Source organism: Pseudopipra pipra, chromosome 1 (assembly GCF_036250125.1).
Source record: "Pseudopipra pipra isolate bDixPip1 chromosome 1, bDixPip1.hap1, whole genome shotgun sequence".
In the NCBI taxonomy this organism is placed as follows: Eukaryota; Metazoa; Chordata; class Aves; order Passeriformes; family Pipridae; genus Pseudopipra; species Pseudopipra pipra.
This window is the reverse complement of record NC_087549.1, coordinates 113,372,205-113,399,001: the sequence shown is the minus strand read 5'-3', so window position 1 is coordinate 113,399,001 and position 26,797 is coordinate 113,372,205. Positions and strand designations below refer to the sequence as shown.

Sequence of the window (26,797 nt, the reverse complement as noted above, 5' to 3'; positions counted from 1 at the left end):
CTTCCTCCCTAGGATAAACTTATAGCTTCACAGTCCTGTTGTCCCAACAAGGAAAGTTCTGCTTTATGTAAACTTGATGCAGTTTCACTGCATCAACCCTTTGAATTGGGCACCTTTGATTTTAAGTCACGTGCTCTTTTAGTTGCTGCTGATGTTGCTTCAGCATAGCTGTCTAGAACTGAACAATCTTCCCATTCCTGCATATGCACATACAGATTACCACCCCCTCAAATTTATAATCTCTTTGCTGACTACCCTTCTTCTTTACAGTGATCCAGATTAAAAAACCCACTAAACCAATAAAATAACTCAGCTCTTGAAAGCATGGTTCATTTTACAGATCTTTACAAGATGCCCATTTAATACTTCCAAGATATCCTCTTCACCTGGATGGGCTGTGTAGTGAGACCAGGGCGAAACTGTACAAACTTAAATTCAGTAGAACCGCTTGTTTGAGTTACATGAACATAACCAGTACCATCACCTTTTATCTGCCCCATCAATGCAATAATCAGCTCACCACAATGGCAGGAGCCTCCACCATAAAAGCCAGAAGAAAATGGGGAAGGACCGCACAAAGTAAACTCAGTAGGAAGGAAACCAGGCACAAGAGCATTCATGCCATACTAGCAGAGTGCTACTCAATGCTATCCCTGCTTGTTTTTACTCCAAGGCACAGCCCCTTCTTCAGTGATTTAGCCTCACCTGTTAGATGATTAAGAGCCCTGGAGGTCAAAAGCAATAATTTAATTACTAACAGACAAGCCCTTGTCTAGGACAGCCTGGAGAAATTCAGAACACTGCACCACTGCACTGAACTCTGATGATCTTTAAACTAGCATAATCCCTTTCTTCTTGCTCATTTTGGGGACATGTGGGATATTTTGGGGACAGTATGGATACTGCTGGCGAGCCTTATGATTCAGATTAAAACAAATCTTGGAAGAAATTAAGTTTTGCAGGACTCTGCCTTAAGGTAGAGTTTTAAATTAACCACCCACCTGCAAAAACTTGGTGTTTACTGTTCTGTTGTAACAAGTTAACATTGCAAGCTAAACGGAGACACCAACAACTGTTTACTATCTATACCATCAAGTATTATTTCATTCCACAGAGGTAAAGATTAATGAGCAAAGGGTTAGCTGCTCCTGTCCCATGAAATGAGTTTACTTCCCTCATCTACTAGAAAGCAGTGACGGGTGGACAGTGAGCTTTGGTCTATTTTAATTATTGTTTATACCATGCATGTGCCAGGAAAGCACACCTAATTCAGAAAGTTAGTCTACTTCCTATCCATGACATTCTACAAACGTTTACTCAAAAAAAAACTTATTAGTTAAAGCACATAAAACTGTTGAGTTTTGTTATATCCAGCTCAAGTTTAGAACATGAGATTCACAAAACTACAAGGCAGTAGATACGGCGTGAAGTTTCCCACTATGCTTTCCAGATCCAAAGTCTATCTATACAAATAAAATTACTGCTAGTATCACAGTAGTTACTGCTAGGTATTACTCAGCAAAAGTAAGTATCTACATGCCACTGCAGTTTAATTCCCTGTGTAAATTCCTTTTCTAGTTTGAAGCACTATACTACCCTCATTCCAGATATTTATATTTGCATTATTAAACATAGCTGAGGTAGAATAGAATAACAGGCATACCATGCATCTGTGTGTGCGGAGTAATCCTTGAACGGAGATAGCTCTAGATGGTCTCTGCACACGCAGGTTAGAAATTTCACACTAATTCCAACAGCTGATTAGTATTTTGTATTTGGTGGCAACACTTAAGACATAACCAGTCAAAGGTAGTTAAAAGTGCTAGATGCTGTACAGGCAGGAAAGATGCTAAAAACAAGTCTTCATGATAAAAACAAAACCAGGTTTGGCACCGCTACACAAGACCAGAGCTTTCTTCATAATGCTTCACACCCAAGTGCATTTGTACAGAGTTTCATATATATTGTGATTTACATGACAGGATTACGCTGCAAGAATGCAAAACTCATAACAGCACTTTATTTTCAGCTCCACCACCACTTCTGTCAGAGATCTGAGAAAACAGAAGGGGTGAGAAGACTGACAGCAGAAGCAGAGAGCTTTTTGCCTTGACACCTTGCCCTGTAACAGACAAGCTGTGGGGGGGGAGAGAAGGAGGGGGAAATAAAGTACTCAAGTTGGGAGTATCTTACTTGAATAGCCTGTCGTCCTTGCTGAGCATCTGCCAGGAGCTGAATGGTGAGAGTCCTGGAATCCTGTAGGGCATCTTGGAGGTAGATAAAGCTGTGACCCACATGTCGTCCCATGGTACATTCACGACATATGGGGACAGAACAGGTATCACAGTAGAAATGCAGTACCTTTAAGGAGGAAAAAAGAAATCTGTATCATTATTTAATGAAGAATTAAAAAGAAAACAGAACCAGAATGTAAAAAAATCCAAAAGCTCAACTATAAAGGAGATGGTTAGAGGCAGTAGCAATAGGCAAAGACCTCACAATAGTTTCTCCACAGAGGAAGAGCTATCGTTCCCAGTAAACTCCAAATCATACCCTAACAGTTAGATGGAAGTATCCTTGTTTTCTTTGCAATACAATAGTAGGAAGAGTGTCCACAACAGCTCCTCTTAAGAGCGGAAGCCATCTGCCAACACTTGCAGATTGGAGATGCCATCTAAGGCAAGTTTCAGGTGAAGACTTTTCCTGCATAAACAAACACCACATTCTCTTAAGTGGGTCATTCAATAATCAATACACTGGAGAACCACAGCACCAGCACTCCCACTCCCCAATAAAGAGAAAACAAAATCATGCATGCAGAAAACCATCCTCTATGTTTTCAAAATATGCAAATTCCTTATGTCCAGGGCAGCAACAATATTAGGCAAAACTGCCCCCCTGCCACTCCCAACAGCAAAGCAAAAAACCTTTGCTATGATGGTGTTTCCATGCTAGTGATGCTTCAAGATGCTCGAGCTGGAAGAGACTGGAACCTTAGCATGCCCATCATTTGAATGCCACAGTGAACCGTGGGTAACCACCAATACCCCATTCTATTCACAAAGCATTTACAAACCCTACAGTCAAATCACAATGAAAGTCTTACACCAAGATGTTAGCCTAGAAAGCTGGATTCATTCATCAGCTGTAACTGTTTCCATTCCATCCAGTAGAGGGAAGTAGCACACAGAATTAGCATCTTCCATGGACATGTATTTTCTTACAGGGGAGCAGAAGCCAGCTGTATTGTTTTTTGTTTTTAAAGATGCAAATGAATGAGTACAACACTTCAACATGAGAAAGTTCTGTATTGAAGTCTCGCCCTTAACTACATACACTACTTTTCTCAACAGCATAACGTCAGAAAATCTAGATTATCGTGGAAGAGTACAATGTTACAAGGTTTTGTTCTACAAACAACTTTTCCATCACCAGATATTTCAAGTCTACCTCACAGAAAGAAGCAAGAGCAGAACAAAGATTGGACATGTGTTTGATATGCCTGTCTTCTCCCAGCTGTCATCCAGCCACTCCCAATTCCAGCTAGCAGCTTGTGATATGGTGCATAACATCCCCCTTTCTGTTCTCCCTCAAAAGGAAGGGGAAGGACAGGACAGGTGATTCCCTTGGACTGCCTGTGCTGCATAAAGTGACATTTTAAGCTCCTGTAAGTGCAACAGCTGAAGTGGTATATGGATTAATTTCTCAAAGGGTTATGTGTGCGTTTGTGCACATGTCAGATTTTACTAAAACTCCTTGTTTTTCTTAAAGTTAAGTTTTACTGTAGGGAAACTGAATGGACTTATGTTTTGCTTCTGTTCAAATAGTAAACCCTCAAGCAGTAAGTATCTCAGAATCTCTGCCTTTATCAAGTAAAAAGCTGCCTTGGCTCCAAAATGCATTGCTTAAATGCATCATCTTCCTCAACTAGAGGCCTCCTTGTCTTTACGTGGCAGTTGTCTAAATCTGTATACGATGTTCACTTGCACATGCAGTTCTGTAATTTTTCTGTTGAAATTACAGGGAACTTTTATTACATATGCCCGAATAACTCCACTTAGACAACTGAGAAGTTGAGAGAGAATGAAAACCAAGACAGGGTATCAAGTTAAAGTCATATGAATCTGATATACTTTAAAAACATACAGCAGGGATTTGGGGCCTCAGTCAAGTAGAGCAGCTGAAAGGAAAATGGTGACCATATGACAGAAGACCAGAAGCAAATCAAATCTGTTATTAGTCCTCCACAATAGTCAATACCAGAAGCAAAAGCTTGGTCACTCCTGCTGCAAGGAGTCACCCCAGGCACTCCTGCTGAAAGGTAACAGCATCCACTGGGACAAAGAAAAACCAAGTTTAAGCTGTTCATTTGCCTCTTGTCACCCACCAAAATGTGGTGGGAAATATCACTCTTAAATTTAGAATGAAGAGTGACAAGAGCCACAATCTCATTTCAGAAATATGTAGATTACATAGGACATGGCAGGGGAAGGTCTTGGGTAAATACTACAGAGCCAGTGATAAAGCCTCACATTTGTTTCTTTGTAAAACAAAACCAGTAAAAAAACCCTAGATTTAATCTAAGAGCAAAAGAGTTAACAGGCTGGGGCAAAAAGAAGCATACCGTGATGGATGGACCTCCATCATTACACTGTTACCTTAAACATATGCAAAAGCACAAATGTGTTACCCCTACTGCTCTCAGTGGGGTAGGGAGCTAGTCACCAGAAGAGAATTTAAAGTCAGTCAGCTTCAAAATGAACTAGCAACTCCTCAGAATCTCCTTTCTGCACATAAAGACTACAACAGAATCCCCAAACTTGGTAGAGGTACAAGGGCAAGTCTCCTGTGGTCAATCTCACATACTTGTCAGGAGCATCCAACAGGCTGTACCATCAGCTTTACCCAGCAAAGGGGGCACGCTCCCAGAGAATAAAACTGATAAGTCCCCGGATGTGCAGGGCACAACAGGGAGGGGGATTTGTGCCAGTTGGGCTAAGGGGCTTGGGCACAGCATCCAGCTTGCCTGTGCTTCCAACCACAACCAGGCATTTACTGTTAAGCTCAAGCCTGCTCACATCCCAGTCCCTAGGTCATGGCCACAAAGGTCACATACTGCTAGATTAAGTTTCTGTGCCTGTTTCTAAATGGGGGGAGGGGGAAGGGAAGAGGGAGGAGAGGAAGCCAAATCTCCCCCTTTACCCCCACCCATCAAACAAGCAACTCCCTGTAAAAATCATACCAACAATATATGTAGGGCAATCCACAAATGTGTTCTCAGCTCAGATCTGATGCACGTACAGCGTACCTAAAATGTTGGCAGAGTTTCCCCTTCTTCCAATTTCAGCAATGTGAGAAGGCCACCCTACATTTCATTTGCACTGTTACTATAGCATCATCCTGCTCTTCCTATGCTCATTGTAAGACAAATAACAGGACTCATATTTAAGTGTGGATAGGCAGGAATAGTAGGAGGAAATGGAAGAGTAATACTAGGCCTTCCTTAGCAGACATCAACTTACAATACTCAGCTTTAAATAAAAAAAAAAAATAATCCCCAAATACCCTAAAAAAAAAAATAAAAAAAAACCACCCAGAAAAGACAAACAAACAAACCCCACATAACAGTACTTCAGAGGAAAGTCCTGTAAGTTCCCCCCTTCACATCTGAAGAGGCAAAGATGATACAAACCAAAAGATCTATCAAGCTGTAAATTAACTATTGTCCTGTTAATTTCACTATTTACCCAAACGTGTGAAAAAATGGTTTATAAGCAAATACCTTCAAATAATGCTTGTTTTTCCAAACCATGCAAATGTTCTGATGGGCAGCGAGGAAAGAAAGGAGAAAGCAGAGACAGACTTCTCCTTTCAAAAAAATTAACAGTGTGAATTGCATTTAATGAATTCTTTCTTTCTGTAGTATTATTAAGTAATCAAGTAAAAATATAATTAAGATAAAAACCGCTGCCTTTCCAACACCCATTTTGTTAACGATCCAGTAAGGGGAAGAAGATTAATAAGCAAGTTAAGTAGCTTTTTTTTTTAAACTGCTCCACTACGTTAATTAGTATTTTAGAATTTCCAACAGAATTAAATGAAGATAGAAGTCAGAAGGAAGAGGGGACTAGTTTTAGAGATAGTTAAAAGTGATTTATTTTAAAATAAATCAGCTGTGGGTTGATTACTTCCCAAACAGGAAATATTTCCTGAATTGGTGGCATACAATTTTAGACACAAAACAATAAAGGGAGCCTACTTCAATTTAAACAGAATCAGTGAACCATGTTACAGGGCTATTCATCTTTTACAGCCACAGCAGCCCAAGAAATACAACAGCAAGGCCATAAATGTGATTGCTTCAGGAAAGGCTGTACAGTGCACCGTAAAAACATTTTACAACAGCAGGAATTCCTGGGTGTCGCTCTCCCCATTTTTTGGTCCATCTGCTTTCAAAGGGGGCAGGGGGATGGGCGGAGATGTTGTTAAACGTCCCCTGGGACTGCACAGCAATCAATCATCATCTGATGAATGGCCACTAAAGTTAAACCCTGACCCCACTCCACAATTCCCACACCAGCCCTTCTCTCCTTACTGTTGACCAGCTTCCAGCATGCCCCCCCACCTTCCAGCCCTCACCAAAATTTCCCAAATACCAAGCCCAGACAAAAGCAATGGAATGTAGTAGGCACCATGACAGAGGAGAATTCAGCAGAAACAGCATCTGAGGAGGCTTATCCTTAACCTGTGTTTAAATAAGTGTTCTTTCAGCAATACTCACAGTGCCCTTCTCCTCCCAGCTAGAAAACACTTAATTTCTCTCATTTTCAGAGCTTGCATGGAAGCAATCGACAGTAAAGCATGGGGAATCTAGTCACGTAAAAAACATTTGTTTCTGTCATGACTTTTCAGTGTCTTGCAAGGATTTTATTTAAGCCTACAGTGTTAAGAATTTGTGTAAGGCAACAACACATAAGGTCGCATTACTTTTAAAATGCAAGTCTCATGCTCTAAAAAGCTACCCTGTAATCTTAACCAACAATAAAAAAAAGCCTACAGACAAAACAGTGGCCTCTTGGTTTCTACTTTTGGAAAAGTTTCAGTATGGCACTTGTAGGTTAACTTAGTTTTATTTTATGATTCCCCCCAAAAAAGAAGTCATACTTACCATAGCTGGTTTAAAGTTTTCCATTACTGAAGGTGTTTTATTATCAAGTTCCCTTGACAGTAACTCAAACACCAGTGGCTTTGTTAGGTAGTGTGTAAGGCTTAGATGACTGGGTTTAGTAAAAAGTAGCGTTCCAATGAATTTTGGTTCTACTTCCTTAGCACTTTGGGTGTTTTTTTGCTTCCCTCCCTGGAGAAAAAGCTGCTTCCCTGCATGCAGCAATTTCCCCCCCCCCCAACAGCATATAAATGAGCCAGTCATCCTGGGCGGTGTAGAGTTTGGTACGGATAATTGTTGGAGGTTTAAGTGAAAATAGATAATATTTTTACTCTGTAGGAAGCTGGTCCTTAGCTTTCACTTTAAATGGCAATTCGTGACAATTAGCTTGCTTCACACCACAATGAGAGTAGTATTTTAGGAACCTTAACTTCTGCACTGATATAACTCTTGAAATTTGAATGCTAAATATAAAGACTAAAGAGATGAACAAGTAATGTGATACACATCACAGCTACAGGCTGTTTCCCAGTATACCTGAAACATGTGGTATCCAGAGATACTTAAAACCCTCACATTTCTGTGTACCAGTTAGTGATCAAATTGCTCTTAGAACTTGTATTTTAACTTGATGCTCTGGTGTAGAAGAGACTGGCTTAACACCAATCTTCCTCATTGCATCCAGTGGTAATGGGAAATGGTATACCATCTCCAGAAGGTCTCCACAGCAGACAAGAGAGTTACTTCTCAAATTCAGCTCAACATTCTAACAGAATTTCTACAAAAATACAGGCACCTTGAAGCACTACAGCCCTACACTACACAGGGTATGCAGCATGCACAGAAAGTTGTACCAAGCAGGAATAGTGAAACTAGTTTACTATTACCTTCCTTTGCCACTTGGACGAACAGAGATGGGTTTTGGTCCATTTAGAAGTTCAAGTGCAAGAGAATCGTTCAGCCTTCTCATTAAATTCACCTTGATTCCCTTACCCCACCCAATAAAACAATAAAAGCCCAGCTAACAGATAAGTAAGACTGTTTGTAGGAAATAAAGCTGTAATTCCACATGCTTTTTTTTCCTCACCATAACCCTTCCCTCCCCACGTGCTCCAGTGGGTTCTGTTCCTTGTTTCTCAGCCACATAGGTATTTCTTGGCCCAGCAAATGAAGGGGAAGGAAGCTCACAAATAAACCCCAAATGTGAAACCACACACAGCTCAAGGCTGTCCTTTCACTTCACAGTTAAACTGACAGCTGCTCCACAGGGAAGCCCTATACTTCCCCTGCCTTGCTCCTTCGCCTCCCCTTTACTGCTCCTCCAGTCTCAGTGAATAGATTTGGGAATTTTTATAAACAGCAGAAAATTAATTTTTGAATAAACTATTTTTAATCAGTTGAGTCTGGGATTAGAAGTTCAGTAGGACCAGCATAAGGAAGGAGGAAGAACCCATAATTAAGGCCACAGAGACATTTGATGACAACTATCTGGTACTTTGCCAACCTCACAGCTGGAAATCAGTGTAAATCTTTCACTGATAGCATTTGTCTCATGTTCTAACTGGAAGAATAGTATCTAACTGGAGCTGAGTTAAATAGGCTGTTAAATCAAACAGACTACTATGCTCTTACAATTCTTAATTTTTACCTTCTTTAATCCTGCTGTGAGATCATGAATCCAGTAAAAACAGTTGCATATTTTAGAGTGGTGACAAGATTGGGTCAGTCTAGGTTAAAAGCAAAGTTTTTTGAATGACACATAGTCCTATTAATCAAGTTTAGAAGACCCAATAGGTATTAACAGTCAGCCAGACATGGAGCAGAGACCAGTTTAAGTTGTCTTTGCCAATGCAAACAGCATTTGCAAATTCAAATGGATTTGGGTTAGAAGTGACAATCAAGATCCACTTCACTCTGAAGGCCAAAACATCACTGGAATGGTGATGTTTTGATGACAACAGGCTGCTAACTGGGGCTGGGAGACAGGAAGTCACACCACTGACAAAGGTGTTTTAAGGATCTGCTGGCTTCAGCCCACTGTAGAATTGCACCCTCTGTGTTTTAAGTTAAAAATCTTGTAAATAAAAATTCATGTGACAACAGTAGCTCCTGGTTATAGGCACCCACCTTGGAATTGCAGCATCCCAAGTATTTCTCTCAGCAGCACCTCTGCATGCCTTGTTCATCCACTCTGAATATGGGGAGGGACCACCACAGCACTTGCCTGGCCCTTGCCCATCCCATCAGCTAACTTTCTAAAAGCTCTTGTGTACAAGGTAACTTGGTCATCTCATCTAATACCTCAGAGATTCCAGTTACTAATGAACTGGAATGGACATCTCGAATACAATTTAACTCATTGGTCCAATTCTTCCTAAACAGGGATAAGCAAGCCTTGATTTTCTTCTAAAGTCAAGTGATGCAGGTATAATTATCCTACTACAGGCTATCATTAAATTACTACATAACAGTAAATCTACATTTAGCAATTTTCTTTTAAATAGGTTGTTTGGGGTAAGAAAATCTATATTTTGTTTTTAAAAAACTCACAGCATCTGCTCCATCACTGAAGCAGGTAAAGTAGCCAGTCTACAGAAAGATGCAATGGTATCAGTAGCTAGTAGATTCCTCAGCCCAAGATAAGTCACAGCTCTTTTATGGGATTTCAATAGGGGAGACCAGCCTGTGCTTCAACATGCAACTCATTAGCTGTTTAAATGCAGCTTCTGTGCCAAATCTGCATGACACGAGTAGCAGCAGGGTGGTCTTGGCACAGGGGGACAGTGGGTGGATCTAAATATTCAACAGTTCAAGCATGCAAGCTAATAGTCTGCTGTGGAAGCAGACAGAGTGTGTCAGGACCCAGTTCTACTTTCAAGCCCATCTGTCTGAGTCACTGCTGTAAGTCCCTGCAAATCCTTCCCTGAGCTTTCCTAACTCTTCAGCTCTCTGAAAGCCAGAGTGTTTTAAAGTTCTCAGCCAAAGTTTGGCCATGACTTCAGTGATGCTGTAAATAAAAAAGGGTTGATAATTTCTTTGCTGTTGCACAGGTGTTTGGTATTTTACAGAGAATCAAACTTTAACATTTCTACGAACTCCTTAGGTAACATGTTTTCCCCTTTCCTGCACAGCTCAGCATAAGAGCTTCTGAAATTTTTCCTTCTACGCATAGGAAGGGTTAAGTCTAGGAGTCAGGGTACACTCAAGGCTCCTACATCCTCTCTGTGACTACAGGTCTCACTTTTTAAAATCCACATTCCTCAACTCCATGCTGTTCCTTCATCATGGCAGAGAACACCACATCCATTCAGGTCCTTGGCAATTGTTGAACTTTGTATGAAAATCTGATGGCAAGGATGCCATTACACATTGCAATCAAATATCTATAAAACATTTTTCTCTCTGAATACACTGGAGACAAACCTTACTCTTTTTTGATTTGATGGGGGAAAGGAGCGGAAAGACAAACAAACAACCCTAGAGTTCCCAGTTTTCACTCAAGGGCAGCTCGGCAGAAGACAAGCCAATTGTGAAACATCTTAAGCAGATGGGCTGTGTGCAGCTTGCCAGAGAGGTTCCCTGATCCCAACACAAACAGGTCTTTTGTAGGATTAATTTTCTTATACAGCTAGTCTATAGTCAAAATACCACTACCTATGAAAATTCACTTTGGTGTAACCGATTTCCATTAATATTATTAGAAGGCTTCTCTGTGTGTATTTGAAAACTCCCACAATTGAACCACCACATGAATAACCTGTAACTCAAACTGCAGTAGCTAGAGAATACTGAAAAACTAAGTACCAGAAAACTAAGCAAGCATGAATTCTGAGTCCACTTTGCATCTTGGTCTAATTGTTCCCGCTTACTTAAGTGGCCAATAACAGGGGAAAAGCAAAAGAACCCAGAGTCAAAACCACTAATATAGAACAGAGCTCAAAAAATAATAGCTTTCAGGTAAAGATAATTTTACGTGGAAGTAACATGAGCATAAAACCAGCAGTAAAAGGCAGCTCAACATGTTTAATTTCTATCTTCAATGTATACGTTATTTGGGGAGAGTTGTCTCTGTACTGACTGTTTAAAATAATTTTAATAACAGTACATAATCTCTACAGAATTTAAAAAGCATCTCTTTATACATTTTAAAGGAATATTTCTATTAGGATGAAAGAAAAAAATATCAACTTCTAGACTAACAAAATCTCAAAGCCCTTTTACCGAAGAGGTTGTTAGCACACATTTAGCAAAACGAAGCAACGCAGATATCTAACACCACCGCTACTAGACTCTGGTAATTCCACTTTGAGCAACTACCTGGTAAGCAAAAATCAGTCCATGTAACTTGTACAAGACACTTTCCTTTCCCCTCTTTCCAGTATCAGGTCTTCTGAGAGTTAGCTAGTATTATGCAAGTTAATATCACTACAGAGATAGCACAGCAACTACTCAAAAGGAATTGGGCTGCTTACAATGAGATTTGGAATTTTACATATACAAAACATTAAATACCTCTATCAGCTTTAAACTTAAACCACAGCAATCCTACAGCAGTTTCTACGTGGAATAAAAGAAAATAACAGCAAAAGAAATTTAACCATTAGGGCATAAGCTGATCAACTGGGACACTTTAGGACAGAATTCCTCCTCCCCAACATGCATTTTCTCAGTGGGAAACTGCCCAGTTAGCCAACTGTGAGGCAGACGCCAGAGAGGGGAGAAGCGCCATCCTTTTTTCTTCTTCTCCCCACACCACCCCAGCATCAGTCACTGGATACTGTTGCAGCCCACATATCTAATGGGAGCAGCACAGTTCCGCTGTTCCTCCCATTTCTGCCTTGAATCTCTGTCTTCAGAGAAAAGCTGTAACAGGAACAGCCATGGTACTGAGCCCCCCACAGCAGGAAGTGTTAATTTTTCCTTTTTTAATTGTGAAACAATCCACTCCTATTAAACAAGTCCAGTTACTACCAGTACCATATGCACATCAAACTCATGTCAAAGTGAGTATGACCAACTATAGCCTTTTATTAGGAAACACAGCCAAGTCTGCTGTCTGGGAGAACTGACATATAAACCCACTGCAAGTGTTTTATACTGCAATGTTTTTAGTTACTGCTTATGTGGAACAGCTTTTGTGGAAAGCACAAAGGCAGCACTGAATTGACCCACTCTGTTCTTTGCCTTCCCTTCTTCTCTTGCCTTACTCTGTCTCAAACACTATTTTTACAACAACTATATCCCCACACACCAAACTCCTTACAGAATAAGGCCTTTGAGGGAACTTTGCTTCACCGAACCCCAAAAAGGGCTAACACGAACATTTGGAAGGTTATCTTCTCAAAAAGCATTCAAGCTCTACCCCTTTACCATCATCCTCTTAGACGCTCACACACCAAAAATATGCAAGTGTAAAATTTTTACTAGCTTAACTGCACATGTTTCAGAGCAGGAAGAAAAGTTACAACAGGTTGAGGTTTCATTTGGGATTCCCCATAAATGAGGAATCTTAATTAAGCAAAACCAAATTTGGATAGCATTGAAAGAAAAAACAAAATTGGTTTGCTCCAGACCCAAGCAGTAGTTTCTAAAAGTGTATTATATGCATACTGTATCAGGCTTCCTCAGGTAAGATCATCAAATTGTACTATCCACATCAAAAATAATCATTATCTGCTCCCAGCATAGGACTTGGCACATACACTGGAGTATCTTATTCAGAGAAACAATGTTGTCCTTGAGGAGCAGAGCTTTGCTGCTTGTAGTAGAATGTCAGACTACATTTGTCATATTAATATGGTTGTTATAATTCCTCTTAATTTTAAGGAGGATTATACAATCACATTTTATGAAAGATACCTCATTAAAGTGTTATCCTATGGGTGCTAGTGCACTATTACTTCCAACTGAACTCTAGTATTTAATGTTTATTTTGGAAGACCTAGCTGTCTTAACAGCCACAGGGCATTTCAATAATCATATAACAAACACTACTGCAGGTTACTCTTTAATCCCTTGCGAGTGAATGAGTAAATTCTTGTCCATCTATCATATAATTACACAGCTCTGTAGTTACTGCCAGAAAGGAAATGTAAATCATAAAGGAAAGACATCCAAGAATAAGAAGAACTGTTCCAGGAAGTCGAAAGTGTTTACTGGAATAATTTTTTTTCTCCATTACCATAAAAAAGCAAGAACGACAGACACTTTTTGTTTACAAGCCATTAACAGAGAATGAGAGACATTTTTATTTACATATGAATATCTAAGCCAAGTCCTGGTGGACAATTTAAGTGTGCCTTCATTTATCTCTATGTTTTCCTCTCTGTATGTTTCAGAACTCTAAATTAATCACTTACCTCTCTCATACTTATTTCCAAATGGGTAAAATACAAGTACAAACAAGCTTAAAAGCCTGTCGTTTCTCCCCACCCCCACCTTCCCGAGTGGTCTTTGTGTGTTTTTTTTTTTATTTTAACCTCTCAAAACATACTTTCTGCCCTTCCGTTGTAGATTTAAGAGCTGCACATAATAAACCCTCTTCTTCACAGAGAGGACTTAATATTGCTTTCTGAATTTGGGAAAGGTGGGAAGAGGTAAACATTCCAGGATGAATATTCAATTAAGTGGAGACTGACAGCACAATTACTACTCCTTCAAACTGCAGGATAGTTTTTAAGTGCTTACAGATAATAAGAAACACTAATAACTTCACTTTGTCATTGTGCCATAGATGCTGTTATTGAGTAGTAGGTTCAGTTTTGGTAGAATGAGGATAATCTTCTATCCCAGTCAAGGTTTTAAGTTATGACTGATACACACTATTTTTAATCCATTCCATGGTGCTCCCACAGGTCAAGTGTATAGCAAACACACTCATTCAGCCACCAAAAAGATCCTGTTGTAGAGCATTATAGCTCTGGTCTAACCAAACTACAGTGGTTTGATTCCACCCAGTCATGGTTCAGCAATATATTTCAAGGACCTTTCAAGAATTTAAAAGCATTCTTAATTTTTAGAATGCTTAAATGATTTGAATCCTTCAGTGAAAGCACCAGCCTTTTCCATAGCAGCATCCATCATTCTACATTACACTAGCTTTAGATTGCTTCTGCATTGTGCAGGCAAGTTAGCCTTACCCAAAACTTTAACTGTAGCCTTGTTTAAGCTTTAAATCAGGGTAAACATAAATACAGAAGACTTGCTCCATCATCAGTGAAGGGAAGAAAAGCTATCCAGGCTGAATTAGAGGGAAAGATTTAAATGTGACTCACTTTACCAAAGGAAGAAAAAAGAGGGTAGGGATGGCTAAGAAGGTTAAACCCTTGCCCAATTCTTGAAGAGAAAAATACCCATTAGTCTTACTACAAAACAAACAACCCCCCCCCAACCTTTTGCACTCTTATTATATACAATTCTAAGGAAGAGACCATTCTTAAATGGCCTTCACCATGAATATCTAAATTAGAAATAGGTCCCTTCTGACAAGGATCAGCAGGAGTTTGACTGCAGTGTGGGTATGTGAAGTAGCCAAAAGGCCAGATTTACACAAGGTACGGTCTCACATGCCACACACGTCCTGAGAGAGGAAGCAGGTAGGCAAGGCAGAAGAAATTTTATTATCTCTGCACAGTCAGCAGGTTGTTTTCATGAATACTCTTGTGTACACAAGTCTTGCATGTTATGCTATGATCATTAATTTTTTATGTATTGCCAAACAAGTCCTACATGTCCCTTGTCTGCTAAGAAGAAAGTCTGAGCAGGTTATAGATTAGATTTATTCTCTCTAAAGAGGAAAACTACTTTCTGCAATCCAAGCAGAAGAACAAAACATGCTTAACTAGATTTCTAAGCACAAGACAATTAACCTATTGAGTCAAGTCTGCTTGGTCAAACAACTTTCAATGAAGCTGCCTGCCTGCCTCTAGAAGATTCTTTTATTGTACTGTTTTCTCCCTAAGACAGTTATGCTTGATTAAAAAAAGAGGATGGCCAGGCTCTTGGGCAGCGTTGTCATGTATTTCTCTCAGCAACCATGTGCACAGCGCTCAGCTGGTTTCCTATATAAGTTACAAGGTTAATTTACTTTAAGACAGAAATAAGTACTGGGGCAGTACAATAGGCATGTGTGATCAAGAGTGCAAGGGAGAATTTAAACACCCTAAGTTAACACAATAAGGAGTTCAGGAAATGCTGCATTTCTACCTTTGTTCTCTACCAAAACGTTAACTTCTTGCACCCCACATACCACCTTTTGCTATCAAAGTAAGGGAGCAGCTTTAAGAGCCACACACAGACAAGTACCTCTGGTAGCTTACTGCCAAGACAGACCTACTGCATCAGGAACATCACTTCCTGTAACACTGCTTTCAAGTAATAACCAGACCCACTGATTCACTTAAGATTTAATGAGATTACAGCTTGAGGTGATTTGACTGGAAACCATAAAAGTTTTAGGAGCCCATCTGCTCTGCAAAACTAATCTCACACACAAGCCCGGGTACGAGCTGACCTTTGAGAGCTGCAGTGTAGTTAAGGCAGGAATCAAGTCCAATCAGTATTTGTGCTGGGTGCACAGACCAGGCAAAAGGAGAGATTTGCACTTTCAGGCATAGAGTTTTCATATGCATCACTACCCAAGGGGGAGCTTCCCAAACAATCAGCAGTCTTTTCATTATGAAAAGGAGAGCCACCTCAGGGTTCTTTCCTTGCCATTATCACACCATTAACAGCAAATGCAAACTATACTGACAATGCTTGCAAAATTACCGGTATTACAAAAACCTAATGCAATATTCACCTTGTGTATACACAAGAAATCCATGACAAAGTACTCTGGAGCAGTGCTTTAAAAAAAAACAAAAAAAAACCAAAAAACAAAAGGAACTTCCTAGTCGCACTAAAAGGGTAAGTCACAGCTGCTTTCCACCTCACTTTACACTTCTTCCAATTCCCCTACCCATGACAAGCACACACATTTTCAAGAACCAACTGGTTATTTTTCTGATATTTCCCAGAATCAGAGCAAACGCTGACTTTTCTTCCAGGGGAAAAAAAAAAATACTTATTTTGAGAGATTAAGTGCAGAAGAGGGGGAAGGAGCTACTGTTTTAACTCTGTTACTTTTTACAGACCCGTAAAATAACAGCATTTCAGTGAGACTTCTGTTAACATACTTTAAGTCTAGATGTGAATATTTGTCCCAACATTCACATGTTGTTATTCTAAACCTGACCTTGCTAGCTGTAGAAGAGTCGGTATCATTGGACAGCTGTATTTTGTTGAATAAAAAGTAGGTGCTGTTATTTTTCCTTCCCCTTGTAGGCTGAGATGTTTTGTTGTTTTGTTCTCACTTGAGTAACAGGCCTCAATATGCAAGTTACATCTGGAAACAGACAAAAGCCAACTGCCCAGCAGTATTGGAAAATTAAAACATTGGGTCAGACTCAAACGGACTAAGAAGCCAAAGGTCAAAGCAGCATTAAATCATTAGTTTCCCAGCTGCCACCAAGGCATGGAGTTGACCTTTGATTTTGTAAGAAGTGGTCCAAGCAATTTTCTGGTGGCAATATGGGCAATCTGGCACAGTGGAATATTATCCTTGAAAGGGGTGGGTGGGAAGGAAAGAGTTTAAGGTCTTGCAAGCAAAGATTAAACTAACTTTAATCTCTCTAAACCAAATTTACACTGTGAATCTGTAAGTGCAAATAATTCATATTAAATTATCAAGCTTTAAAGAAGAGACTCCGGCATTTGAATCATTCAAGTATCTTTCATTCATCCAACAGGAAGAGCAAGCAGAATTTAAGAACATAATGAATTCACTTAAAAGAATACTAGAATATTGTATTTCTTTCCTGGAATGAGTTAAGTTTTCAGAAATTACACTGGAAAGCAGTTAACTTACTTCTATCTTTAAAACAATACATCTGAGATAGAGCTCGTGCTTCTTCAGATGAAAGACCAGAACACTGCTTAGTCCACCTGTATCCCCATTAATGATTACTTTTCTACATAGTTGAGGTAGCAAAGGCAGACAAAGTAAGAAATCGGCGTTTGCTTTCTTTCTTTTGCCTCCGTGATCTTAAATGTCATCTGTAGTGCCCTCTGGTAACAGTTCCCAACTGGTCCTTATAAACTGTTCTGCTGAATGTTTGCGTTGTGCATGCAGAGTTCTGGTCTGGCTGCTTCCAAGTTCCTAGAAAGGGGTTGGTTTTACTGCTTGGCAAAGCGCAGCACAGGTATCAAAGGGGTTTCCGACACAACCAAGGCACATCTGAAGAGCATGTTTGATCCTCCATTAGCAGCTGAGCACATGCACACCCACTGAAAACCAGTTTGGATGCAATCAGTTGTTATTTCTATGTGGATTTAAGACATTTCTGTGAATTATTTTTTAAGCAACTTCAAGTAATTTCTTTAGTCTAAAAGGGTCACACAAACCAGGCTTTAATGCAAGGGCAATAAAATTATAAGCTACTGTTTTACTTTGCGACAACAGCACAAGTTGTCCAAACAGAACATAAAGAGCTCCCCTCCCCCATCCTATGACAGTGTCCCTGAATTAGTCATACCAGATCTTCATGTGAGAAACCAACTTGTAGCAGTGACTTTAGGCATGGACTAAGTCATATATCTGATACCTCTGGTAGGGAAGGCGGAGGAGGAGAAGAAGTATTTTCAGAGAACCGTAATTAGGCATTAACCACTTCAGTAAAATACATTCCTGTGCTGCTAGCCACACGGATGTGTTGGCCAGGTTTTTTATACATAACCACTATTTTCACTGGCATGGTGAAAAGCACACTACCTTTAACACACACCTTAGAGAATAAGGATGAGCAGAAGAACCTCTCTTCTCAGACCCTTTCTTTCTAGGAAAGGTTCACGATCACATAGCCAACACAAACATAACACGTTCTGAACTTATAGACTGTTATATACAGGTCACCACAGAGCTAACCACAAGAAATAAGACTTTCAGAGAATCTAAAACTAGTGAAAGAATATTCTGCTTTAATAACAAATACTACCAATAGAACACAAAAAGACCACACTGGTAATTGCTTGGAGGAAGCAACTTCAAACTTTACACAGTTGGCAAATCAAAGAGATACAGATGGCACCAATCTCAATCCTTTCTGCAGGTACTCAATTCAGATAGAAGCAAAACAAGTAACCAGAAACCTTCTATTACAGTGACTTAAAAGACACACACTTTCTCATCAAGACCATTCTGAGAAAAATAACTGATTTTTTTTTTCTAGGTTAGTGTTCTGGTTTACTCACATTAAGACAAGCTAAAATTCACTACTGAGACACCATGGAAGTATTACACACTCATTTCATGCAGCCTGCACATGCTCACTATTTCTTTTCTAGACAGGATAGGTTCTACCACTGCAGACTTCCCCCTAACAGAGAAAGATCAAAGCTTGCATCAGGTCTGCAAGCTACAACTTAACTCTTACGGTTGTTGCTGCACTACCCTTCTATGGTCCCAAGAGGGGTATAAGACATCACAGAATCATAAAATGGTTTGGGTTGGAAGGGACCTTAAAAATCATCTAGTTCCAGCCCCCCTGCCATGAGCAGGGACACCTTCCACTACATCAGGTTGCTCAGAGCCCCAGCCAAGCCAGCCTTGAACAGCTTCCAGGGATAGGGCATCCACAACTTCTCTGGGCAACTTGTTCCATTGCCTCACCACCCTCTGTGGTGTACAAAGATGTATAAAAGCTAAAAAGAGGTCTCTCTAAAAATAGTTATTCCTCACATTTCTAGTTTTAAAAAATAGTTCTCATACAAACATGCCAGACATCAAATTGTATTTGTTTCAGAGTGGGTAATAAGGCTATTTCTGGAATTGGATACTGCACTGACACAGCTCCTGCCACAAAAACTCATAAAATCCAGCTACCTGGATACCTTCTTTCCTGAAAAGATAGTTCTGTTTATTGTTTGAGCTAGAAATAAGACAGGACTGTGCTCAAGAGTTCTTTGGGGGTTCATGTGTACTCTCTGGACTATAACTAGCCAAGTGCTGGCCTGGCACTGCAGGTAGTCACCGGCTCTTCAACAGAAGATGGCATGGGAGTAGAACAAGATACAAATCACACAAGTGACTGACTGACTGGCCCCGATCTTGCCTCAGCCCTATTCTGACTGCCATGTGAAACTGAAAAATCTCTTTTCTGCTTATACTAGAAAAAATATTTTCCATTAGACCTCAATTCTCATCTCTGTAAATAGACTAGTGCCAGAACTTTAAGTTTACAGTGGAAAGACAGCCTAAATCTTGAAACCATTCACAAGAAACTCCTGGAGAATCACCAACGTAATGGTTTTTTGCAAGCATCTAGTCTCAATGATGAAAACAAGTTTATGTATGCCCACACAGCTAAAATTTGAACAAGTCAATAGACCTTTTTTTTTTTTTTCTGATTGAGCAGGCTAGTAACTGCCAACACAGTCCATCAAGATAACACACAAAAAGAGTAGAGAGTATTATGCAACTGCCCCTTTCCACAGGGCAGTTGCACGGGCCCATTTGATATCAACCAATGACAGTAAGGGACCCTGTAGCCTTCTACAGGAAAGCTTAGGGAAGAGGAAGACAGACCTTTGGGGGCTGGACCACAGGCAAATAGGAGGCCCCCTTCTGTGACTGCACAGTCCTCCTCATCTTTGCTACTGTGTCCCTTATCACTGGAGCCAGATGCTGGGGGAGACTGTGGAGAGCACAACAGCCAGCAGCAGCAGCCAGGGACAACAGCCTAGACATTCGGGTGTGGTGGCCAACAGCAGCTAAAAACAACTACTTAATGCAAAGTCTTGGGCATGGCTGAAAGCACCTCCACCCCACAGAGAGGACAAGCAGGAAACATGTGTGGCTCCCTGCACCTAGTGCCACACCTCCCATGCACAATGCCAGAACTGTCAGCCTGAACCCTCCTTCAGTTTGTTTTACTTTGTATACTACCAAGCAGACAACAGGCCCACTTCCATCTCCATAGAGGTGTTCTTGTGAAAGATCTTGCCTAACAACTTAACAAAAATTATGTCAGTAAAGACAAACATGGAGCTGTATCTGCTAGGAGGTATCCTGTATTATCTCAGAATTCTTGCCTCCAAATCCTTTGTGATGCACACAACACAACGAAATGGTGTTTTGTGATGTGGTCTTTTTGCTAGGTCCTAACATGCAGCTCTGGGAAGTGAGAAGACATTACTAGCCATACTGGGAGGACAATCCCACAACACTACTTCAGGGCAGGAAACAATGGAATTTGGAGATTCCTCCAAAACCAGCAGTTAACAAAAGCTAATAATTCCCACAGCCTCAAGAACAAAGGGCTATTATGTCTCATGCTCAGACTCCATGGGCTTAGTGGATGGGGTTTCTGAATCAAAGATCTCACTCCATAGGACTATGAATTTATAACTAGATAAATAGTGTTTCCAATCTGTTTGTTTTTGATTGGACAACCACAACCAGTTTTACTTTCCAGCACATGGTCTACTTCTAGCTTTGTCATTTCTGCTATTCAGTAATCTGTGCTCAGCTCTATGCATTGTCAGTCACATGGCTCGGTGCCCTTTGGAGCCATTCTGAGTCTCAACTGGGGTACAAAGATGAATCCCAGGTAGCCCAGAACAGCACAGAAGTACTCCTGGGAATGGGTACAGCCATTTAGCATTCCTCTGATCTGAGCAAGGCCATTCACCTATCACAGTTTATCAGCCAGCATCACTGTCCAGGGCAGTGATACAAAGCAGGTTAAATGATTTATTTCGAGGAGATGTTAAGTCTTACACATGGTCAAGAGTGGAAGACGTGCAGCCTCACAGAAGAGGTTCTACAAGAACAGGAAACAGACCTCTGCTTTTATCCCATTGGCTTTCTTCAGCTTAACTCTCTCCCTTGGAGCTGCTGTTAACACCTTAAAAAAGGAAGCACAAGCCACAGCAGGCTTCTCAAAAGCCAGATCATGCTTGCACACACTGGGTCAGAATAACTAAGGCAGAAGTGAAACTTGACATCTAGAGAGGTCTGCTCCTGGGAAGTTTGGTTCAGCTGCCAGTGACAGGTAGTAGGGGAATACAGGGACCCACGGGTAATTCGAACAGAACAAGTATTCCTTTCTGCTACTGATATAATCTGGGACTGGCTGGCAGCAGACCCTTGTACCTTAAAGTCAACAGCTCTCTTAAAGGCATAACAAAGATGTTGTCAGTGAAGACAAACACAGAGCTTTCTCTACTAGGAGGTACTCCATATGATCCCATAAATACCTTCCTCTGCTAGCATTAAAAAAACTAGAGGGAAATTAAGAGTCACATGCAGTATTCTTGACACTGCCTTACTTATGATTTAAATACTGCAGATAAAGATTAATATAGTACTCTAATCTGGCAGATCAGTAGCTGAAAACGTCAGCTAGGTAAAGCTTTAAATGTGACCCTTATAAGCAAAGCTGATCTTGCAGGAAGTCGCATGCCCCAAAAAAGGTAATTCCATTGAAACAGGCACTCAAGATGCTTGAGATCTGGAGCTAATACATACCAGGAAGGGATTTCTTTTCTTGGGAGAAGGGAGGAGCCAAGCAGGAAAAAAGGAATAAAGCTTACTAAGAATGTTAACAGCAGACATTATATCTAATTTCTTTGCATTCCTTCCCCCCTCCTTTTCCTCCCATTTTTAAAAAACAGGAGCAAACTTGTGAGTTAAGGATTCTGATCAATGCAACATGTTAGGAAAAGAGAGCAGGAGGTCAAGAGGAAATGATTAATCCTGTGCAGAAGACTGGCAGGATGGGTCCTGGAATGGCTTACCAGAACAATGCCCCCACTAATAAGCAGGTCAAAAGACCCTTACAGTGAACAGAAGCCCCAGTTACACTGTACATTAATATTCTTCCCTTAACACTAAGTTACATTTGTTCATTAAAGCCAGATTCAAAACAACCCAAGTATTGAATTAGAAGACAGGTGAAAAGTTGTCGTGCCAGACAAAAGCAGCAAATCTGACAGATAAAGGATTACAACTTAAGAACTCCAAAAGTGTTAAGAGCCCCATTCTAAAATGGTATTTGCAGAAGGCTTTTGTAAACTGAGGGACAAGGCAGGATTTTACACTGACTTTGTGCTCAGCTCATGCAGCAGGCCAGTGCCTCTACTTGGTAAAGACTGCTCTTCTGTTAGCGACATAGCTTAATGTGCTGAAAAAAACCCCAGCAACTTCATTGCAGGCAATACTTTGGACTTGAAGGCGCCTGTGGTTCAAGGTTTACTGCAGGAGATAGCTGTTAGTACTGTGGTTACATGGTATCAAACAGAAGCTACCCAATCATGCGACATTCTAAGTTTCAGGTAATTATCCCAATGCCACACCATTTCTCCCCTCCAGTTCAGTCAGCATTACAATCTCAGGACTGCACTGTGGATGCAATAAGGGGAAGCCAACGCTACTTCCCAAGTATTTATCTATTCCATGATGCAGCATCCCGTACAACCTCGCAGATTTGTGTTCACAAATACACAGTGGAGGTTTCGCAACCGCTTGAAGCTGTTTCCTTGACTGGCCCAAGCAAACCCACCTTTTCCAGAACCGCCACCCTATCAGCATCCCCCCAAGTTTAGACAACTCCCTCATGGAAGCATGAGCACTTTGTAGTGCCACCAGAGAACTCATCTGAAGACTATAAAGAATGAAGTCATGAAGTCAGCTCAGTTCCCTAATAGAGCTTGTTGTACAGATGCTGGCGAAGTGACAGGAATACCACTACAGGTGTAAAAGCTGGTGCTGATGCACAAGCTGTTGGGAAGAGCCACGCCGAGAGGGCGAGGGCCGGCGCGCCCCTCCTCCCCGGCGCAGCAGCGGCATCGCCCTTCGCTCGCCGGGGCCACCGCAGAAACACCGCCTGGAGGAGCCAAGCGGTGGGGAGGGAACGCCCTCCGGCAGCAGCAGCATCGCTGATTGCCTTTGTATCAGCAAACAGCCTCCATTTTGAGGAGCTGGAGGCGTTCAGGGCGGGCTGGAGAGGCCCTGGACTTCAGCTGCCAATGAGGAGGAATAAAAATGGCAGATTCGTATTAGCGCTTTCTGGCACAGGGTATGGTTAATGCCCAGTGTTCCCCCCAGCTGTACACTACACTCCCGTATGTAGTGAATATTTATCCTCCCACCCCACGCCAGAGGAACAGGGCTGCACACAGAGCTACGTATAGGCCAAGTACAGGGTTTTGGCAATGAGACCAATTCTCACAAGCATGATATGACAAACTCAAAATCCCTCAGCTTCTACCAAATCAAAATTGAAGCAAAGGCTTATCATTAATATATTCATCTCCATCACCACCTTCCAGCACCCCATTTTTTTGAAGGGGAAAGACGCAGGATGTCAAACAGGACACAGGTTTCAAAACAGGAGGCCTTTGGCATTAGCAGGTCGTTTCAGGCAGGAAAACCCACATCTCTCAAGAGCAGTCTAAAGACAAACCTACAGCTTAATCACAAGAGTGTCAGGACTCAGCTCTCTTGGTTAAGACAAAATCTTGATAGTGTACATGTCAGCTTGTGTCAGCACTGTTAACCCCACCAGTACAGGCACAGCCCATTTCAGTTTGTGACCTCTCTCAGGTCTGCTGTGAATCAACAGATGTTGGGCCACTATTTTTTATTAAATCAGTGAATTAAATTGAAATTTAGTCCTTTAAGTCTGGAGGAAATGGAGTCAGTTATTAAATTCATTTTTTGCAAATCAGCTCCCCTATTTAATCCACTCTTTCACAGGGAAACACATTTTAAAAGCACTCCTTTAGTTTTAGGTCTAAGTTACCCATTCTACAACAAATCCTGCAGCAGCATTAAGAGACTGCCTTGAAGTAGAGACTGTCCCTGCAATGCATCCTAGACCCATGCTTCAGAATCTTTGTTCCCCGACACAGGTTGAAGCCATCTCAGGGCTGGGTATGGTTATACATCTCTGCACAGAATCATAAGCTAGTTTGCAGCAACACAAGGTTAATGGAAATTAAAGCTCCAGCAAGCCACGTTACTTCCTGCACCTTGTGCAGAAATACATAGGACAACCCCAGGTGGTTGGTTCAACATGCCAAATACAAGGATGTTAAAAAGCCAAATAATTGTTATCTGAAGCTCAGTGCACGTGCTGAGTTCAGCGCAAACATCCATTTTGCTCTGCCTCCCCACACAAAAGCCAGTAAAGTGGATTCCAAAGTTCAAGCACTGTTACTACAGAGGAAACACTGAAATGAAACCCAGAGTCTCATTCTAGCAACATTTCCACAAAATTTAAAGGGCAGAGTTCTTGGACACCCAAGTCACACCAGTAACATGCCAACTATCCAGGTTGCATCTCCTACATACTTATTTTTTCCTTATTCCGTGACTCTTTAAAATCATCACAGCAAACAGTAAAATAGAGGTTATACATGCATAATTATTTACTGCCATATAGGCCAATTAAAAACAAAATGGCCAATAAGTTCTTGAAACAATTAAAGTAGTACTAACCATTACTTAATCAAGGGGTAAAATGAACTCGTAAAAGAACAATTTCTTCTGCTGCTATTTGTTTCTCCTCTGTTCCCTGAAGTTTATTACAAGAAGCATTTTCATGGGTGGGGGGTGGTAAAGGGACTACTAACTAAAAGTTAGCACCTCCACCTTAGACACACAGGTTGTGATGCAAAAACATCAGCATGTTCTCATGCATTACGACAGTCTCCTCCTATTTTGTGTGTAAAAAGATATTTTCACAAGGACAAATCTATTTCAACTGTGGCTGAATTTTACGAACAGGATCAAGTTGCATGGCTTCCCCCCACCCAGCTGATGAACCTTTAAAAAGCAGAACCACCACCCCACAAGTTTATAACACAGTTCTTGAGTGGCATTGTTCCAGTCTTCATCCTGCACTTGAAAAATATTAGAAAATGCCTCCAAAAATAGGAACTACTGTGTCCTCCATCTGCCCCACATAATTACTCTTTCCTTGACAGTCACCATCTTTTTCACACAATCGCCACAAAACATCAAGCACTGCTCAGGCCCAAAATCAGTTTTTAATGCTGTCCCTTTTAATGCAAGCACAAAAGCCCAGTCTGCTGTCAGTGCAAGCATTTTATGGAGTTGCAAACCTCCAAATTCCACCCAGAGTCACAGTATCCTCTTTGAAACTTTTCCCAATAGCTGTCTCAAAGCAAGAGCCCATAAAGAGTTTATTTCATCAAACTGGAAGTTGTATGAAGGGAAACAGTCAGTGAACACCACCATATTTAACTCGTTAGACTTTTCAAATGCTTTGGATTTTGACTATTTCAGGGAGGGAGGGAAGAGAAGGCATTTACCAGCACTAGCCATGATTGATTTAAAAACAGTTTAGAGAAACAGGCAGAAGCAAGTGCAGGGCTTCCTTTCAAATTTGAAAAGAAACATATCTTGTTGTTGGCCCTCCGGTCACATTCAGTGCTGTTTTTCCTTAGGACCATCTAAATAAGACAGATGTAGCCAGTATCCAGGCAGCAGCTGAAGCCTGAGCACTAGAAAGGCACTCTGGGGTGGGGGATGGAAGGGAAAAGAGGGAGAAGAGAAGGAGGAAGCCATTTGGCTATAAAAAGGATCTTTCTTTCCTGTTGAAATGCAATGGTAAAGAGTGTCAAAATGGCTTAAGGGTGGGGAGGTCACACATGTTTTGAGATGTTAAAAACTCTTAAGCTTTGTCAAAAAGACTGAAAAAAATCCTCAAGGTAGAGGTTTTTGTTCTTCCATTCAAAATACTTAGCCATTATAATAGCTGCAAGCAATTCTGAAATTTCCATTATCTGTTCACTTTTATCACAAATTAGCCAAAACTATTAACATTTTATCCTAATGAATCTGCCACTAAAGAAACACTTCAAAAAATTATTGTTTTTCAGTAATTTTTAGATACACCATATTTGCCAATCCTTCCACCCTCCAGCAAGCCTCCATTTTAAAAATGAGTACTGCTTATACAGGATTACTGACTCTGCAATAACAAAGATGCTGAAAAATAGACACCAAACAGTGCCTATTAATGCCACAGCACCAGCACAATACAGCTTTAATCTGTATGCCATCAAAACTAAACACAACACAGGGCATTTTTTTTCAGCTGAACAAAAATATTTTAGTAACTTCTGGACTGTCCTATTACTTGCCATTTAAATCCAAGAATGAAATTTCAGCTGTTCTAAACCTTGATTCAGGAAGCTAAACAACTAATGGTATTTACTACATGTCAAGAAATGAGAGAAGGCTTAACTGTATAGTAACTTTCACCTTTTTCTATCTCCTCACTCTAAAATCTGCAAAAAAGAAGCATATACCTTGCACAGTGAAGCCTTATTTGCTATGGCTACAGAAGGTCTTAAAACAACTGCAGCTTATGTTCTAGGTTATACTGCAGTAATACAAGAGTCTAGGACCTCTTTTTTTTTTTTAAACTCATGATAAGGAATTTATTTACATGAAATAAAAGCCACTGCAACACAGACTGGCACCCCAAACCTCCCTCCTCTCCTAGGAAGCTTTGTTCTCTCTCTCGGGCCAGTCACTCAGGTTTTGTTCTATAAAACGTTGAA

At 40.8% G+C, this 26,797-nt stretch overlaps 1 protein-coding gene across 1 annotated transcript in view; it reads right to left on the bottom strand.

Moving 5' to 3' along the window:
* The window catches only part of TRIM71 (tripartite motif containing 71), a 59,720-nt gene that overhangs the window by 16,330 nt on the left and 16,593 nt on the right, over nt 1-26,797 (bottom strand). Inside the window, exon 2 of the mRNA XM_064672286.1 lies at nt 2,194-2,361. Coding sequence (XP_064528356.1) covers nt 2,194-2,361 — 168 coding nt within the window. The remainder of the gene's footprint in view (nt 1-2,193; nt 2,362-26,797) is intronic.